General features: G+C 40.4%; 1 protein-coding gene across 7 annotated transcripts in view; it reads right to left on the bottom strand.

Annotated features, from left to right (window-relative positions):
* syt1a (synaptotagmin Ia) overlaps positions 1–20,595 on the bottom strand; it is a 154,638-nt gene that overhangs the window by 28,943 nt on the left and 105,100 nt on the right. For all 7 annotated transcript variants that reach the window (XM_051077579.1, XM_018662018.2, XM_018662012.2 and 4 more), the window contains 2 exons: positions 13,764–13,967; positions 2,861–3,033 (listed from right to left, as the gene is read on the bottom strand). In XM_051077579.1, the coding sequence (XP_050933536.1) occupies positions 2,861–3,033; positions 13,764–13,938 (348 nt within the window). In that variant the 5' untranslated portion in view covers positions 13,939–13,967. The remainder of the gene's footprint in view (positions 1–2,860; positions 3,034–13,763; positions 13,968–20,595) is intronic.

The following is a 20,595-nucleotide window of genomic DNA, read 5'->3' as shown; positions in this document are numbered from 1 at the left end:
GCCGTTCCCCGCCCAGGTCCTGCCAGTGGACCTACTCCTGTAAAAGCTGCCACTTGTTTTACGGTGTATAAGGGGGAAACGAGGGGGAGCAAGCACTAAAACACCATAGCAGTTAACACCAGGACATGCTCTGTGATGCACTAAAACCCCGAGCCTGGTCCCCTGATGATGCTTTTCTATCATTCTCTGGGTGTTTCTGTCTAAAGGGAGAAAAGATCAAATGATGGCGCCAGAGATGAGAGCAATGGGCAGGCATTAGAGGAAGAAGGGAGGGGGGGATAGAGAGACATAGAGAGAGGACAGAAAGAAGGAGAGAGAGAGATGCTTCCGGAAAAGATCACAGTAAGACAATTCCCTTGATGTTATTTCAGGCAGATCAAGTCTCTGGCAAAAACACATATCAACTGGGAAGTGTCTGAAGTGGCAGAGAGTGAGAAGTGAAGTTGCCCTTTTTCGCTAGCCTGGCACTGAGGTGAGGGTAGCAGGTGGTTGCATTGGTGGTGGTGGTGGGTGGGGAGAAGGAGAGGTGGGTGGGGGGAGAAGTTTGTTATAGGACCAACATGCGATTGAAGAGGCAAAGACTGGTTTCTCAAGGTCATTCATTCAGCATCAAAAGTTGCCTTCCAAGATGTCTCTGTTAGGCATGCAGAGCATTCTCTGTCGTACAAACCGGTGCTCTTGTGTGATTCCCCCATTCCCAAGTCTGGTTACGCCCCCTCAAACATACAGTCACATTGTCATCATAACCCTAAAGCTTTAACGTTAACCCCTACGCCGATGGTAGCTAGAAGCATCATGCCAGCGGTGGGTGGATAGGTGTTGGTAAAAGGGGTTGTAATGTACATTGGGCCTGCTCCTATTAGTTTGTCAAGTTGCTCATGTGAAAGCAAAAGGCTGAACAACACTGATTGGTTTTAAAATTATCCACTGAGCCACTTGGTCTCCACCTTTTGTAAATCCAAAACTGAGTGGTTTTTAAGGTTTTCTTCGACACATGAAAAAGGAAAGAGTGGAGCATGTAAAATGATTGAGGAAAATAAAACCCCCTGATTTATCAAAAGTGTATTTCAAATGATTTTAAGAGGTTAATCCAACTTTTTATGCAGCTGTGATCTGTTTCACCTGGGTCTACAGATGTGAAAACAAATGCTACTGTACGTCAAAAGCTTCCTTTTCATCACCAGCTTCAAAAGAACATTTACTTCTACAGCCTCTCAATCATTCTACGTTTGCCTGCCGCCGCCGCCACCACTCGTTTGAAATGTAAATTAAAGATTCAAAAGGCATGAGACTTTAGCTTGGCACAAAAATCAGTGTGGTTCAACCTTGTCAATGCGCACCCAGTGTTTCTTTTATACATATATATGTGCATATGCAGGTTGTACACACATATATACAGTAGATATACATGTACTGTATGCATAGTTACATATATTTGGTTCTATGGGAGTAAGTTGTTGTCAAGAGGCTATAAAAAAAAACGTCAGAGCAGCAGGCTTAAGAAGATCCAACAGCAATTGGGAACCTACCGCCAGTGACCATCCCGAACAGTCATCAGACACAACACAGATAAGGAGGACATAGAAGGAAGAAACACAAATTAAAACAACCACACACAGGAGTTAACACACCAGAGTCTGGGCACACCGGGAGAAATGACCGCTTGCCTCGGAAGTGGCAGATTCACTGATGTCAGAGATTAGTTATTTAGCAATAACTGAGGTCTTTTATTTTGATCAATGGCTATTTGAAAGTACAATTGGATTCTACAGAGGCAGTGAGAATATTGGGAATTAATGGAAAATCGTCTCCTCTGCCGGGCTATGTGATGTACTGTACTGCAGCTACTTGATCGACTTCGCTGGTTGTTAAGCTTCTCGCTGTTCTCTGCTAGAGAGGAAAATAAATGAGTCTCATTTAAGTCTTAATTTATGCTTTCTTCTACAATAAGTAAGTCAAATGAAGTATGAAAATATTGTCAGTGGCGTCTGCCTGTGATTCTGATCCACCTCTGATAGCCGGGGTGTTGCAGCAAATTAAACACACTTTGTACATGATTCCACTGAGGACAGCGGTGTAATGACGCTCTGCTGGTGCAATTAGTGTGCCAACTCCATTTGAAGTGTCAGGGTTTCATAGCCTTTTCTGTTCTGTACTGTTGAAAGTGCAGAGTTTGATCAAATTTCCTCCCATTTTGTTTATCGTTTGGTGATGTCATTTCTCTGGGTGGATACCACTTCATTACACGGCAAACGTTACTCACACTCTTCAACAAGTGAGCAGGTCCTCGTGACAAAAAGAAACACTCACAGGAACGAGAAGTAGGAGAAAAAAGAGAGATTGAAATGTTCTCTCTTCAATCTGAAGCCATTTAAATGACTTCCATTAACTCTCCTGTAATTAGACTGAATTCTTTCTTAATTAAATGATGAAATATCATAGTAAGTAATACTGTATGTATGTTTTGGGCAGCAATAAAATGTAATACAGACAAAATACATACAGTAAAGTAGCAGCCTCTGCATTAAAATAGGAAAGTTTCTCACATTATTTTAATACTGTTGGTAAAAACAAAACTTTATGTGTTGATTTGAGTCACTGCAAATCAAATCTGTATCATAAAGAAATAAAACCACTAAAATTATAAAAACAAAAATTTGTCAAACACAGCAAAAAAAACAAAAAAAACCTGTAGACTGTTACATATATTTAAGACACCTTTCCTGGTCAAATACATTAAACTTTGACCTCATTTTCATGCTAACAGGATTCAGCAAAAGCGCATGATTAAATTAGCAGGTAGGGATGTTTTTTTTTTTTTTTTTTTTAATCTGAGGCAATAATAGTTCAAAGTCTTTACCTCGGTTTTGGCTCCATCCTTGACGTCCTTCATGTTGATGGCATTTTTGCCCTTGTCTTTGCCCTTCTTTTTGTTTTTCTTCTTGAATATCCATTTTTTGCAGATGCAGAAGCAGCACGCTAACACCAGGATGATCGCCACAAAGGCAATAGAGACGATGGCCCATGATGGCACTGGTGAAAAAGTAAACAGGAAAGAGCTTGGATTAAACTTCTGCTAAAAAAGGAAAATCTAACTCTGCTGTAGCTGTAGCAGAGAAGTAAACAAGATTTCAGTGAACTCGGCCAAAGCAGTGTTTGAACCAAAGTTCCAGAAAGTAGTGATTTTGAGTGAACTGACAGGTGAGAATAAAAGCAGGAAAATGTGTGCGCCTGCAGAGTTGGCACACCGGATCAGCGCCAAAGCCAGCACTTGGGTCCATCAAGAAGTGGCAGACTCTTAACGATCGGCCGTGACTAGCAGGACAGGACCCGACTGAACAGCTCCAGCCAATTTAGTGGAAGTAACAGATGTTGGCATTTTCCACTTGCCATTTAAACAAAAGATTCTCAGACAGCTGACACTTTCACGGCAATCACTGGCTACACAGAACTTGCCGCGACTGAGAGAGGTTGTGATTTCGCAGGGTGTGCTTGAGAGACATTAACAGAGGTATGACCATGACAAGCCATTGATGCAGTAAAACCTAACGGGTTCACAGGGGTTTGACACACATTGTTCACATGCTCTCAGCTCCCAAATTAGTCTTGAAATTAGTCTTTTGTGTTGAGATTTAGGGCTTTTTTCTTTTTCTTTTTTTACAGACTGCAGTTTTAGACAAAAACTTCTTACAAGCTGAGCTTTTCAGTGTAATCTCAGAGGTTAAATTAAACCTGAACATTTAGAGTTCAGTCAAGAGGAGGTTAGAGAGCTACCGTGGGAGGGTCCAGGGTCAGCCTTCATTCGTAATTTAAGGATTTACTTCATCTATCAGTGATTCTTACGGTCAAATCTTCATTTCCCAGGAATAATGTCCTTGTCAAACAGCCCACCACATGAACCATATTGTTTTTGGGAGAGTGGAGAGAGTTGAACTGCTCAATCGTCACTTAACTTTTAGGAGTCTAAAAAGTTTTGACAAAGTCTTTATGGTTTGAATAAACTTTGAGCATCCTGAATATGAGCTGCATACAGTGTTTTCCACAGCAGTACAAAGGTTTAAGGATTTCTAAAAGTTTCAGACAGTCTAAAAATAAATAAAAATCCATAACAAGGTGCCTTTTTTTTACTTTGGGCAATGTCACCTTATAATGGTGTGTTTATTGATGCTGCATTCTGTTGCTTGCCAGACGGTGGAAGGGACTATAATCTACACTGATCAGCCACAACATTAAAACCACCTGCCTTATACTGTGTAGGTTCCCCTGCCAGTACAGCTCTGACCCACTGGGGCCTGTGGTGTCTGGCACCAAGGCATTGGCAGCAGCTCCTTTGGGTCCTGTGGGTTGTGGGGTGGGGCCTTCACGGATCTGATTAGTTCCAGGGGTTGGGCACAGTCAGCAATAATGTTATGGTAGGTGGTGTGTGTCAAAGTAACGCTGAGATGAATGCCAAGACCCAAGGTTTCCCAGCAGAACATTGTGTTGTATCATGTTTTCAAGACATGCAGATACCCTGTTCCAGGTTGTATTTTTAGGATTAAAATTGCTTATATGATGATAAAACTGAAAAGGCAACTCAGTGTGAGTGGCACATGAGTAGCTGTTTTTCCCTGCACCATATGTTGTTGGCCCAGTGTATGGACCTGACTGAAGAAATTGGACAACCAGCAGTCAACTCTGTCACCTACAAACTGTCAAACACTCAGCTCAACAACACAGTGACAGCTCTAACAGCCAGCTGCAAACACAGTGACACCTATCTCAACTATAGCCAGCAGTCAGCTAGAGCTCCCTGGTGCATGCACACAGGAACAATATACACAACACATACACACACGACCACAATGATGGAAGAAGAAGTGGGTTGTTTTAAGTACCAGAGAGACAGCATAAAGTCCAGATGGGCTGAAAATAATGAGAGACCTTGCAACAGACTTCTCCCTTCAGCAGTCATAATCGTTGCTCCTTCATTCTACCCAGCAGACACCAAACACCTGGCAGCTAACTCGTCATTTTAATAGAGAGGAATAACAGACAAATGAGCCAATTTTAGGAGCATGTTTTCAGTTTTATCAGTGATTACTACTCTGAAAGGCAAAGGGAATACGTCTCACTCAGGCAATTTGGACTGTGTTATCTGCAGAATATGTAATCTGAGGAAAACAAAATAAAATATCTATCTTCTTCTTGAGAAAGAAAAAAAGCCCACAAGACACATACAGTTCCTGTTATGGTTCATCTTGGGAATTAGCCCAGTAGTTGTCAGGAATCCAACAAACCAACAGATAACATAAGCCAGGTCAAACTCTAGTCCCTTGAAGACTTTATCTGAAAAACTCCAAAAAGCCCCATCAAAACAGAAAAGTATATTACAGTCTATCACTCTGGGGTTTTGCTCACCAGCATTCAACTGTGGTTCCCTCACCGCGGTCCAAGGGGAGGGAGAGAGAAGAAAAATCGATGCTCTGTTGACAAAATCAATAAGCACTCTCCTCTAAGGAAAAAATGTGAGTGATGCTCTAAAATAACTTTAGGATCTACAGCTTTGGCCTTGCCTCGGAGCGGTGTGGTAATGGAGGTGACACTGAATGGGCATCGTTTGCAATGAACCACCCCAAACAACCTGCATTTCCTTTATAGACTTTTCAGAGAATAAACTGTGGGTCAGGTAATGTTTGTTGGGTTCAAACTTTAGATACATAAAAAGAGACTGAATTCCTATTGGGAATTTGTTATTTTTATGTGTCATAAAGTTTTGGGAGCCAAATACTGAGTGTTAGAGTCAGATTTAGATTTATGTTGCAATTTTTATATTAAACACTCTACATAATCAAGTCATCTTAACTAATGGCTAGTTTTATTGATTTTTTCTATGTTAATAACTCAACACTTGACCATGTATAAATGGTGGTGTCAATTCTTTGGCAGTAATGTAGTTATATATGTTAGTAATCTATTTATAAAGTTGGTGATGAATTGATTTTGGTCCAGAGAATCACTGCACTTGGTCAGAGTATAACAAGTCAAACCTGATATCACAAATGTTCTTCTTAATAATAGCTTATTACTGATCTCTAAACTTTAATAAAGGCTTTATTAACTATTTACAAAGCCATTAGTTACACCTTATGGTACGTTTCTACTGCGTGCCTTATTAGAAAGCACTACCAGATGTATTTATGCTCAGTGCCTGACTCACTGGCATTTGCAGAAAAGTGAGTTCTGGCTACATTTTTGGAAATGGCTCCAGTTTTTAGGAAAATCCTTTTGACAGTTAAAACTGAACACCGAAGACCTCTGATCCTGGACAAAAGGAGAATCTGTCAGAGACTTAGCCATCTGAGGATACTGTGGCATATTTCTGCACTCAACAGCTACTTTTACCTTACACATACAAATGCAAAAACATAGTAAGGTCTTTTAATGGGAGTGTCAGGATGTGACTGGTTTGTATTTCAAGCTGGCAAACCACAGTAATAAGCAATCACCTTTTCAGAGGAACTGTGATTTCTATTTGTGATTCTTTTTAAATGGAAGTGCTGATTAACAGCAATCAAAATAAATACACTGTAAAATCTCTCTTTCATAACCCCAAATGCTTATGTCACTCTACAGTCATTCTGGCATTTCATCAATGCTCCAATTGCCTGATGTAACACCATTTAGCCAGTTACAGTAAAAATCAATGCATGAACCCAGCCCTTATCTTATTCATCAAGTGCACGTCTTCCAGTGAAAGGCACTTGTGTGTTCCTTAATTAAAGGAACCTGAGTCCCAGAAAGCAATAAAAGCATCCCCTAATTAACTACATTGTGTGAGTGTCTTTTCTCGAGAGAGAAATAGAGCGAGAAAGTGAAAGAAAGACAGAGAGGGAGTACTGCCAGCACACGCACCGCACTTCAACTCCCGGCACTTATCTCTTGTTCCGCCATGTGACATGGCATGGAAAATGGAGTTTCTCTAATGGGTGGGCTGCGCATGATGAAATTCATGTTTGCTGTTCCTCAAGGCTGAAATCACTTCTCGGCACTGTCATCAAAATGGCACGGTACGGTAAAAAGCCAGCACACCAAACAATGAGAAACCTTCAAAGAACTTTGGACATTGTGAGTGACTTCTTCCCGTTGCTGTTTTCAATTCTGGACTATTTACAATGGTTTCTTCTACAGAAGGTCTAAATAGAGTGGACATCATATTCTGTAAGGTCTGTAAAGCCCATATTAAAAAAAAAATGTGATTTTGGTGCTGGATAAATAAAACAGGACAAAGTCAGAAAGAATATTTTCTGTCATGCTGTTCCCAGGATCAGAGAGTATAAAGCTGCATTACTCCAGGAATTCAGAGACACACAAAAGCTCCTTTTCCACCATTCTTCTTTACAATGAAACTGGTACCATCACAATTTCAGTCTCTGATTAATGTTGTAATCCCATGAACATTGAAACTAAGTAACGTCAACAATACCAAAAGCTTAGCACATAAGGGGGAGGATGAACTGGTGGTAGTAACAACATTAAATGGCCTTGGCACGATGGTACTATAATCTATACTACATGAATATGATTGGATGTTGCCAGTCAGCTGATAGTCAAGCAACCGATTACTTATCTTACATGCACATGTCTATGTACTTTTTAGAGTTTCAAACACACCTCAGTTGAATGTCACATTGCAGGATGTGAGAGTAAACCAAACAATGTAGAGGGAAAAAAATGGAAAGAACTTTCATTTTCATATTAAGGTCCTATTACTCCTTAGAACACTGAATATTCTTAGTGGTACCTGGCATTCTAGTAGAGATATCAACTCCACTGAACAATACCATCATAGAGTTTTGAATCACAGATCTATCTTTAGCCAGTGGAACAGGAAATATCATCTGCTACAAAACCTCGGCTCTACTGCTTCTGGCTCTGATGCACCACCGTGCTGAGTTTGGGTTCTCAGAGAAGAAGAGCTTATCAGGTATCATTTTAAAGCTGTCAAAGGAGGTCAAAGAACAGCAACCTCAGCATCAAGCAAAAAGTCAACTTTCACTGGCTGACATTTTGTGTCCTTTAAACATAATCGAAGTGTTCTAAAAGTCACTCAATAGATACTGTATACAGTAAGAGGGGAAAAAAGAAATGCGTGTAAGTCTATGGGTCACTCCTTCCCTATTTAAAGTTGTGCACACATCATTTTTTCTGTGTGAGAGGTGATTACCACAGACATTTCAAGTGCACCCACTTTTGGGTGCACTTGAAATTGCCAAAATAACATGGTTTAGGCAATCTGGCTAAACTGTTGGCTTTTTTACAAACTGTTTGACTTTCTGATTGCTTATGTTTCTGCCAGACTTCACTGTAGCAATGTCACTGTGTTCCCAGCTGACAGGAATTACTTTGCTGACTACAATACGGTAACAAACATTCAAAACAATGGGCAAACCTACAGTATACAAACAAGACCCAAGCTGTAAAAATAAACCAGAACTAACATGTTTCAGGGTATTACAGTTTGTGATTAGCATTAGTTATTACCACTTACATTAATTAATACTTCAAATTTATGTTATGTTATAAAAGATTTATGCTAGTTCTGTAAGATGCGTCTGTTTTGACTCAGTTCTATAATTAATAGGAGATTGGATGCATTCATCCTGTTCTAAAACCCTGGTAATACACAGAACTTTGCATTAGAGAGAAAGGTTTTATGAACTGAATAGAGTCTGATGGATGCATTGTGTGTGTGTGTGTGTTCTTGTGTGTAATATTGCATCTGGGTTATATCCACTTGCAGCAGCCCACACTAATCCAATGTGACAGGACCCTGTTGGTCAATTAACCTTGACATTATATCTTGTTATGCCTACGAGAGCAACACTCTGTCCGCGCCCTTTCCCCACTGTGTCTTGTTTAAGCAAACAAAATGACTGCAGCAGGGAGCACCTTCCAACTATGTGCAACAATATCACTATAAGGTATCTGAAAGCTAATGACAAAGAAAACTGTATTTAGGGATCTTGTGTGTTAATCTTGAGTTAATCTTTTCATGCCAAACAATGTTTTATTTAAAATGGACTGCTCTACTTCTTTGTGATTGGGTGAAATTACAGTAGGTATTTCTATTCTGTTGGGTCCATTATTTTGATTATAATCAATTGGTCCCCCTCTTTGGTCCAGACAGAAAAAGTACTGTGTGGACTGCCATTAAATGTTGTACTTACCTTCAAGTCCCCCTCATTAGGTCAAAAATTTAATTTACTTTATGGCTAAATGTCTGCAAAAAGTATGCTAACGCATTAATCTAAAACGGCGAACATGGTAAATGTCATACCTGCTAAACCTGAGCATTTAAGCATTGTCGCTATGATGGCATGATAATCTTTGCATTTAGTTCAAAGCACCAGCAGTAAAGCCTCATGGTGCCGCTTGCCTTCAGCAGCTTAGAAAAGTGTCCCATGTCCTTATCAAAACCTCACTGGAGCTGTGGCTACTTATTGCCAATAAGACAATGGTTTAATCTCCATTAAAACAACAAAACGCTCACATTTTTCTGTCCAGCACAGTAGGAAATATCCATTTATTTTTCAAAGGATAGAAAACTGGTTAGTGTGTAGGCCAGTGGAACAAAGGGTGGCTTGAAAAGGGGCCCTGATGAGGGTTCTCAATGAGGACAGATGTCGATTTCTAAAAGCCAGGCATAATTTAAAAACCTTGCATAACAAAATTAAAGACTAACTAATGTCTGGGCTGCTGCTCATATTCAGTGAGTGTTCATAGGTGGGAAATTATGGCAAACAGCACAGATAAAAGCTCTGGCAGAGAGACATATGTTTAACCCTCAAATGCTGACAAGAAGGATGATGATACCAAAACGTTTTCAGACGTCTACAAAGGTGAGAAGACAGAAGATTTGTTTCCCATCTGAGGACTCCGAAGGAAGTTGGTGCTGGTTCGTCCCGATCCGGCTTTGATTTGACTAGCCCTCCAGTGGTGTCTCACGGTAGGCAAACTTTTCGAAAGTGGGGGCAGAGAGTAGGACAACCAGGCTTGTCGCCAGAGCAGCAGGCAGGCAGAGATGGATAGCTCTGCTGATCCACCATGGTAATCCCCTTTAATAAACTCTGCTGTCTGTTGACTGTGAGCAGCCACAGAGTCAAACAAGTTGAGACACTCTGATGCATCGTCTTACATTTTTCCTTAGGCCTTGTCTCAAGTTACACCACAAAGTCTTCGAGTCTTGTAGTAAGTCTTATTTTTCTATTTTTAAGTTGAACCATCAACTGTATTACGCTCCTGTCAGCCAGCACCACGAGTGAAAGACACTGTCGATCAGCCCCAAAAGAGTCTTGAAAAGGTCCTGAAAGTCAATGTCAGACTGCACAAGAAAAAGCTTTCCTGTGTATGTGCCGTTGTGGGACACAGCAAATAAAGATAACATGAACTTAAATGTTGTGTCACTTTGGGTTTCGATCAGAAGGAGAGACAGAAGTCAATTCAGTGCTTCCAGGTTGTCTGGCTTAAGAGAGCTCTACCTGTTTGCAATGCATTCAAGTGTTCTTAGTTTAAATTAGGCAAAATCTGACAGATTGATTCACTAGGGGGCAAAACAAAAAAACCTGACAGCTAACACAAGACAAACAAAAGGTTCACAGATCTTTCACTGTTTTAAGAAACCCAGGATTTTGAGATTTAAACTTGATGTAAAAACTAAAGACAGATCTGTTTGCAGCTTTTTAAAATGTTTGAGAGTGCCTTTGGTTGCCTAAAAGCCTAAAGCCCCTGATAAAAAAAGAAAAAAAAGAAAGACCCATTATTTATTTTTCTGAAATGTCAATCGCTTGTCTGTGTTATTTGGAGTAATGCCTGTTGCAGCCAGCAGTCATGGATCAAACAGCCTCTGTGTTCAGAGGTTAATTGTTATTGGGAAGTAAAGCCCTGGGTGTTGAGAAAACTTACTGACAAATTCAATACACTGGTTTCCTTGGAGGCAACCTCTCTGCACGGTGAAAAACCACAGTATGGTTTAGTGTCATTACATAGTCAGACCTCAGCATATGTGTGTGTTTGTGTGTGTGTTTGGTGTGTGTGCTCATTTCATTTTGTTGCAGAAGGAATCATACACAAAATCATGCTCATCTATCACTTACTGCCTCTGCTTTCCGTTGCTGTATTAGTGTATTTCTTTACTTTTCTCCACAATCTCAAACATGGTTCATGTGATATTTCATTTAGTTTGTTTACCAACCAAACAAGCTGGTTTCAGCTTTTCTAATGTGAGGATTTGCTGCTGAATCTCTTTGGGTCTTGTGCTGTTGATCAGAACAAGCAAGTCAAACACATCACCTTGAGCTCCCCCCCAACCCCCCACCCCCACTGGATAAAATATACATATATTTTTTAAACATTTCTCCTCAAAACATGTTTAGAATATCAAGAATAAAAAGAAAACACAACAAATTTGGAAAGATTAAGATAAAGTTTGCTGGATTTTGCATGCTAGAGCCATCAGCCTACAGAAGGGGCTGAAGGAATATTCCCCGGCTCAGAGATTGTGTCCTGTAGATCTTGATGGACAGAAATTCAGCAACAAGTTAGGCCAATGTGACAGCTCCATGCGACCAGCTTCAAAGCTCACAGGGGCTTAAACTGGGTTATAAGCCTGAGAGAAAACCTTCTGCAACAGCGGCACAGCGACTGTGACTGTGCAGCTTCTCCCCTCTCGCATATTCCTTGTTAAATCTGCTACCTGGCTTTCTCCAGACAGTGTCGATATTTCACAGAGTAAACAAGTCTTGCGGCATTCATCATCAGCTTAGCAGCACCGGCGAGCGAACTCACGGCTTTTGATTGAGGGGATGAGGTGAGAAAACAGTAATTTAAGACTGAATAATAGACAGGCTTTTGTTGGGGGGATGATCTCACAGAACTTTTCTGCCTGTGGTTTACAAAAGAAGCCAAATCTAGTTCTTCCAGATTATAATGTCATAACTTGGAAGCAATAATCAATAGTCTGCTCTGTTTCTAAAGATGAAGTGAAAGAAGTTGTCAGGCTTGAGCTAGATGTGATGGCAAAAGCAATATGCCTCAATGACAGACATTAAATGCTGAGTCAAAGGGGACAACACCCTCAGAAAAACATTGTTGATTCTGTTTGTTCGCCCTCAGCACCAAAGCACACATTCAAAATTGAAATGGATTCCCATTTTCCTTCAAGTCCACACGGAGCTAAGCTCACTAGATGTAGCCATGAGTTATTTGAATATAAATTGGGGCTTTTATTTTGGTAAATACGCTGCCTGGAACAAATCAACCTTCCTCTGTGGAAGGAGGAATTTTTCATACTGACTCCCAGTACAAGTATTACATCTCTTGCAAGCAGGGAATATGACTAGTGGTGTCATTTGTGTCTTTGCTGGAGAAATAGGGCTTCTCTTCCACAGGAGCCATTTCCTGTTGCGAGAATTACTTCCACATGAGCCTGTGGATATATCTATATTTAGATTTCTGCTGAATGCAAAAACCCCTCAGATCTCCAGGCAGCGCTTTATCCTGGATGACACAATGACAACCACATTCTCATATATTTAATACTGCAAAATTCTCCAGGGCGAAAAAACATGTGGATGTGGAAGTATTTGGAGGAAGTGTTGTGCATTATGTAGAAATGAAGAGACGGTTTTGACTGAGAGCACAAGTGAGATAGAAAAACAGAAAATCCAACAGCAAATAATAAAGGCTGTTATGCATAATTTAGTGATTTATCATGTCAACGACTTGAATTATTGTTGCCAGATGTTTATTCTCCACTTGAAGTGTTATTACTTCTTTCATAAGATAATTTAGTGAGACAGTTACATCTGAGCCATTCAGTGTGTTAAATACTTGAATTTGTTGCTGCTGCTTTGACTCAGAAGCAACAAAATAAAAGACAAAATAAGTCTTTATTGCTCTACTTGATTCACTGGAAGTCTTTGTCAAAGGTCATGGCTGACACTGGCGGTTTGGTGTGCGTCACTGACAAAAGTTCACTCACAACTGCCACTGAATCATTTTTTGAGTCATGGTTACTCCAGGATCACAGTGAATGTACTGAGTGGTATCTGATGGATCCATTGTAAATCAGAAGGAGCGTAATTATAGAGGCATCATGTGGAGTTGCAAGGCTACTGGAAAAAAGCATAAAGAGTACTTCTCTATGATTCATCTACTGTTGACTTTTCATCATGAACTCCCTGAATAGGTCAACAATTCAGATTTTTATCAACTTTTATCAGCATATAGATGAGTGTGGTGGCCGTTTTTCTAACATTTTGAACCTGCAGAACATCTGACAGGGATTGAAATGTTGTCTGCTTAAAGACTTTTGTGATTTGGGAGTTAGCATGCAGCCTCTTTTCACTGACAAATATGAATTTATGATCACATCCATCTTAAATAATGCACAGAATTGAAATCAAAGAGTTTTATGCGGCCTATTCCTGCGAGTGAATCACAGGTGTAACATTAGTTATTATGTTTTTTTTTTTCAAGACAGTAAAACCCAACAATTTGTCTAAATCATCTAAATAGGAAGAGCATTTTGAGCCATACAGTATATTCTCTGTATAAAATGCCACTGTCTGCAGAAAACACATCACAAGATATCCAAGGTTGCAGATTGGTTTTTTAGATCAATTAACTGTTTCATCTATAAAATGTCAGCAATTAAAAATGTGGAAAATGTCTATCACAGGTTTTCATGCCCAAACTGTCTGAGGGTAAAGTCAAACACTCACAAGGGATTTTGTTCAGCTCATTCATGAACTTGTCCTTCAGCTTGGAAAAGGCCTCGTCCTTCTCGCCAGTGCCCGGGCCGGCCATGTTGGTGGTGTTGGAGCCAGCCGTGGAGGAGGAGGCGGTGGTGGGCACGGGCGCCGCCGCCGCCAGCGCTTCCCTTCGACTCTCATTCATCGTGGCGATGCTGGGCAGCCAGGCAGATGCTGGGACAAGCGGAGAAAGAGAAAGACAAAACAGAGTGGGTTAGATTTTTTTTCATACTCTCTTTTTTTTTCCCCCCTGCTGTGACAGATGCATGTCAGAGGCAGCGCGCTCTCCTTGTCAGATGACTGAGCTGACGCAGACCGTGTGAGCAGCTGCTGGCTCAGCCTGGGTAAACATCAGCTGGGGTCCAGAATGAATTGGCCAGCGTGCTGAATTCAGAACAAAGCTACTCACTCACTGCTTAAACTCCAGATTAACATCACAGAGCAGAGATAAAATTATTATTTATGACTCCTCTGCAACACAGGCAGTAAATCTCAGCAATGCTACTAGCTTAATTGATATCCTGTACTTACACAAGTCGACCCAAAGTACAGAACAGACAAGACTTGTCACGCTGAGCTCTTTGTATACAACAGGTGTATTTACTTAACATACACGTCTTTTATTTCTTGTGTTATCTGGTGCTTTGTGTATGTGAGTGTGTGTGTGTGTGTGTGTGTGAGTGTGTGTGTGTGTACTCTGTACATGTGGGTGCACTCATGCTGTCCATACATGTGCAGTGCTGTGTAATGTACTGTACATCGCAGAAGGCTCATCCATGAACACGTTAGTCATTATCTCCCTCACTGTGGGAGGTTGGCTCCATATGATGTTTCCATCATTTCAATGATGCCTTAGGATAACATAACCTACACTGTATTACTGTGACATTACTGAGTATTATAATTCCAAAATATATACTCCATATACATTGCAAATTTCTAATATTTATTTTCGTGACTGATTAATCACCTGATTATGATTAATCAACAATAAATTATACCATAAAATGTCAAAAATAGTCAAAAATGCTCATATAATCAAAATTACAGTATTTTTTTTTAACATTTGTAAATGTAATATTTTGATAGAAAAAGCACAAACTGGACTGTGTTTCTATTAACAACTGTTACATCTTTCTTTGGTGTCTGGTGTTGTGTACTACCTAATATCATGACACACAACTATCAGGCAGCACTACAGCGCTGTGACAATTCTACTGCAGACAGGAACTATTTATTGTCCACTCTTTCTGTGCAGGTTGTAATTTGGCTCTGTCACCATAGCAATCCAAGAGGATAATGGCGTACTAAAGTTGTAGATATTTTTTTCTCCCTACCAGTACACAGTGAAGGTTGACAGCCTAATTCTCCTGTTTCACTATAGTACAGTGCTCATTACTCTTTTTTTTTTTCACATTTATAGTATTATTTCATAAAGGCCCTTGCACCTGTGTGGAAAGAAACACTGTTAACGGTTTCTATGACATTGAAAAATGTGAATATAACCTCTAATAGTGGCCTCTAATAATATTTGTTACAAAAGCTCAAAGAGCTGAGAACAAAATGTGGTGGCAATTCATTCTAATATAAGCTTTAAAAACATGAAAGGAAAAGAAAGCTTCAGAGAGCTGAATTCTAATTTATGTTTCTTTGAATGTATAATATTAGGTTTGCAAGGGCAGCAAGGCAATTTAGATACAAGGTATCTAAACATTTGGCCTTATTTGAACACTTTAAAATGTATGTGGACATTTACGTGTTTCATTCTTTTGCAGTTTCAATCACACCATCTTACAAAACAAATACATTCTAAAGATGGCCAGTGTGCTGCTTCATTTAAGTAGTTGTGTAGCAGCCTGTTCTGTTTTTATTATGCTCTGACTGTAGTTGGGGGGTGGAAACATGATTTCTCATTCTCTTTACCCTTCGAGATTTCCAGTGCCGATCTGGGCATTTGATCTGTCGACTCTCCAACAACAACCCTTTTTCTCTAAAATCTAGGTTACCACTGCCACTGTTGAGACTGGCTCCAGCAGCAACCACAGTCTGGGATTTAACGTATATTCATCTAAACCCTAGCCATAATCCCTGATGGCCATTCAGATTTATGTCAGGGACTGTTCTTGGGACACTTGGAGCAAATTACTTACTTACATTTATTTCACTCTGTTACCTGGCACATAGAACCAAGAGGCATGGTTTTCTAGTTTATCTGAAGTTTAGCCTGGGTTTGAGAATTGATACATTAAAAGTATCTTATGTTACAGGAAAATACAACCTATATTTACTTTGATGCTACATTCACATCATACTCAATATACAGTAATTATGGAAATGGTATTTTCAAATAGAACATCACCAAGTGTGGCAGCATGACATTAATGGACCCAAATGATACGATTTGTTTGTTTGGCCTTTCCCAAAGTACGCTGCCATTTTCTCTATCAATGGGTCCTGTATATGTATCAAAGAGCAGGCAGTTGACCATGGCAAATATCACTACTTTGTCTGATAGCATACACCAACAACCTCCTAGTCAGCACCATAGACAGTAGTCCTTTCATCTCTACATCAAGCAAACAGTATGAGTAGCGACCAAAGACATCAACCCTGTAGGTATATGTATGCAGAATAGCACACTGTATATGTATAATCCAAGCAGGCTTAGGTAAAATAAATCCCGACCAAAAAAGGGTTCACGCCTAAACACAGTGTTGAATCAACGCTGACATCTTGTCACATGTCAGGACATTAAGTAACGTACAATAGAAATCACACATACAGAGCAAATTCACAAAGCAATAAATACAGGACATCAAAGAATCAGAAGCAGTACAGTTATTCAAATTCAAACACAAAAACACAGACTGTAAAGGAAGCAGGAGGAGACTAATAGTAGCATAATCCCTAAACACATTTAGTGAATCCTCAGTCCCGACCAGCCGCCAGCCACAAACTGAGCTAGAGTGATTCTACTGTTAGTTTGAATGTCAGGGGCCCTGAACATTTCACATCCACAACTTTGAAATACTTACTTTATTCAATTTATGTGGTTTTCTTTCCTACTTTCCTTGGTGGAAAACCTCATGAAATTACAATACTTTGTTAATTTACTGCAAGCTCATAGCTCCCAATTACATAAAAAGGTGAGTAAACAGATATCACACAGACTGACAAGCAGCTTTTTAATTGGACAGACTCTGATGACCTGTCTTTCCACCAGGCTAGAGCAGCAGAGTCATAACAAATATGACTGTCTGCACAAAATCTCCAAAGAGCACTTCAGTTTTATTTACAGATTTATCACCACAATACCGAATCCTAGATTTCCTGTTTAAAATATACATAGCTGTAACAACCTATTTAATGAACAGAGGCTCATGGGAAATTGCAGTTTCATTGATAAACCCATTTAGGCAGTTATATAACTTCTAAGTATACATATATCCTGGATTACATCCAAATTATAATGGACTGTTTAAATCACAGCCCTTTCTTAAAAGTCTGCACTGGGGAAATGAAACAAGGAGAGGCAGAGGCTCAAGCTGCTTGTAATGTCCTGCCATCAGGCTAGCAGCAAGGATGGCCAGGCAGGTAGAAGCCAATTAAGCTGGCCAACATGCAGCAGAGCCACTAGCTGGGAAAAATTAACAACAGAGGCACCAGAAACCAGCATGTTCATCTGATTGGTGGTGAGAAACCAAGGCACTCGATGGTCCAGCGCTGAGGAAGTGCCAGCAACATGGTGCTTGAAACATTCTTGAAAAATAAACGCCGGGGAAACACACCTGTCGACCACTGTAGCGCACTGGGCTTAGCCAAGCATTCCAGTGATCACAGCTAGTAGTGTTTGCCAAGAATACCAAGGAAGGATCATATTCTGGCGCTAGCTTAGCCACTCATATTGGTTGGACAGGTTGCCTGTAGAAAACAGGTAAGATGTAAGGAGGATAGCAATAATCCTTGACCAAAATGTAAAAGGAAGCAGCTGGAGACACACTGAAATATACACATCCATTACAAGGACTGGTAAAGTGAAAAAAGAAGAGGAGATAAGAAATGAAACAGTTGCCAGGAGAAACAAATGAGCTTTTGACTGTAACACAAAGTATCTGTGGTTGTATGGTCAGTGATGTAATCAGTCATTTCCTCTGTTTATGACTGCTAAGAGCTGCCACAAACAGTAGCTATGTAATAACCACTGGCTGATGATTCATTGTTTTGCCTGCATCTTCACAACTGCACTAATAACTGTTCGGTTGTCATGTGATCAAAGAGTACAGGTGATGTCAACTGTATTTGTCGAGCAAACAAAAAGACACAATAAGGAGCTTACAGGCTAACAACCCAGGTTTCAGGGTCTATCTTTACAGGTAGCTACTGTATAAACACATTGTGCTTTATTTTTTTGCTTGTTAAACTTAATAACATAACAAATATTATCCCAGTAATATCATCAAAATTACTTGACTGGGTGTAGTCTGTGGGCTCAAATGCAGTAGTGTGGCTTCAATAGTCCTGTTGTTGTGAGTAGGATTCTATCAAGATTTAGAGAATTTCCAGTTTATTCATGTTAATTCCCATATATTCCCATTAATTGAAACATTTGTGCCTTTAAATGAACCGGCTTACCCAAGTTTAAATGCCTTGTGTTGAGACTGAACTCAGCAAATAAGAGCAGTTCTGATAGTGTTGCTTGCATGAGGTGGTGTTCGCAATCACTTCATATTTGCCAGTTGCTGCTTCCCAACATACTGTGAAAGTATGATATCACTGCACTCTCCAGCTGTGATTTTAACACTTAGCTAACACTTGTTTAACATCTTTGTCTGTCACCAACAAGATATTTTCAAGACATGTCATGTGGCTAGCTGCTCCAGAAAATACTTCCACAGAGGGAGAAAAACATTATCCTGTATAAAAAAACCTAAACCTATAATCAAAGCAGGAAAAAAAAACACGATTCGTTAAATGATTTAACTTCAGGTAAAAAGTGGCAAAGAACCCTCTCTTGCTCTGAACAAAGCAGCTATTGGCTACCTCCGCCTTCTCAACCTCCCCCTTGGTTTGCACGGACGCCTACGCATGTCCATGTTCACTCAGCCTCCCATTGGTTTCTCTTTGAAACGCTGCAAGGTTAGTGTGGGGGCCGAGCCATTGAGAGGCACGCTTGGCAATGACAGAGATACTTCAGCACAGGCGAGGACTTTTAGGGAGCACAATGATGCTCTGCAGAGTGCATGTGGGAGGCTTCTTCTATAGAAAAAGAATTGATCATACTCTGTAGGGGAGGGCGAGAAACATAGGCTTTCACTCAATATTTCTAGGGTGAGCTTATGTCTGATTTGAGGCACAGAAATGCAAACATGTTGGTTCACCATGCTCATACAGGGGTGTGTAATATGTAGGGAGCTACATTTTGAAAAGACAATAATTATCCTAAAGAATTCAGCAGACAGCGGGCGCAGATTTTTATGTAAATGACACCATTCCAGTGAATCAGAGACCTTTCAAATATGCAGAATGAGGTATGCATCTGAATTAAATAATGTTCCGAGCTTTGGTATCACACAGTTTTCCCTAGGACTGTGTGAAGCCGAATGCTCCTCAATCTCCGTGCAAAATGTCAAATGGAAGACAACCAAATATGAGCAGTGTGTGCGGAGGACCACCCGTGGCGTCTGTTATGCCTCTCACATCAGGCCTCACATCACTGGCAAAAAAGAAACATTAATTCAGCTCATCTTTGCACCTTAATGACTACTTGCCCATTCAAGCATAAGATGACAACTTCTGTATTATCTTCATTGTCTGCGATGCCTCGCAGCAGGCAGGCCACTTGAAGAGAAGAGAGTCTCATTTTAAAGTGGATTGGGGCTTATTTATCTTTATGGAAAACCTGAGAGCGGTGTTGACCTTTTTCCCTTTTCAAAGGGCTGTCATCGCTATGTAATCATACTGTATATCCATTGCAACACAAAGTTAATATCTGCCCTGTCACTATTACGACCCACTTGGAGGACAGATTTAAGTAATGTTGTTGTTTTTGCACAAAATGGCAGTGCTTTCCCTTTACAGTCACACTGCAGCTCGTCCTTTCCACTCCAATGATAAAGTGTCACATTAAAGCTTCCCGTCTTGTAACCCGTGGGTGACAGGAGCTAAAAGAGCTGAATGCAAATTTGAAGGGAAAAAAAGAAGATTAATATAAATTTAGGAGACGCTTGGGTATCAATTGATCTAACCTTTTCTCAACTTTCACAGTAATTCCCACCTTCACTACGCTGCATGATTTTATTTTTTATTTTTTTCCTCCAGCCATCTCTTTGGAGGTGTGCTGCTCAGGTGTAAAACCCCAACCCAATTACAGGGCCGCCAGATGGCCCAGCAGGTCCCCAACCACAGTGGTGATGCTGGCACACGGCTCTCTTCTATCACCTCTCTCTCCCTCTATCTTTCTCATGCTCTCTCTCCATTGCTAACTGGGTCAGCTCTCTTTCTCTCTATCCTTCCTTCTATCTCCTCCATCATCTGTTCATGTTTTTGTTTTTTTTACATTCATCCGTGCTCTCCTCCACCAATGGATTCCTGTTTCCCCAAAACATGACTGTTTCTTTGGACTGAATAAAAACAGACAACATACAATATTGTGAGCTGATGCGAAGAAGACATCCATTACCCCTTTCTTGAGTTCAGTTTTGGACAGCATGTTGGTATCATGTGGATTGCTCTGCTCCCCACTGGTTCCAGTTTTGGCCAGCTCTCTCAGTGCGCCGGGTGTTACATCTCATGCTGTTTGAGG

The sequence above is a fragment of the Lates calcarifer genome, linkage group LG18 (genome assembly GCF_001640805.2).
Source record: "Lates calcarifer isolate ASB-BC8 linkage group LG18, TLL_Latcal_v3, whole genome shotgun sequence".
NCBI classification, from domain to species: Eukaryota; Metazoa; Chordata; class Actinopteri; family Centropomidae; genus Lates; species Lates calcarifer.
The sequence above is the reverse complement of the archived record's forward strand: the minus strand, read 5'-3'. Positions and strand labels throughout refer to the sequence as shown.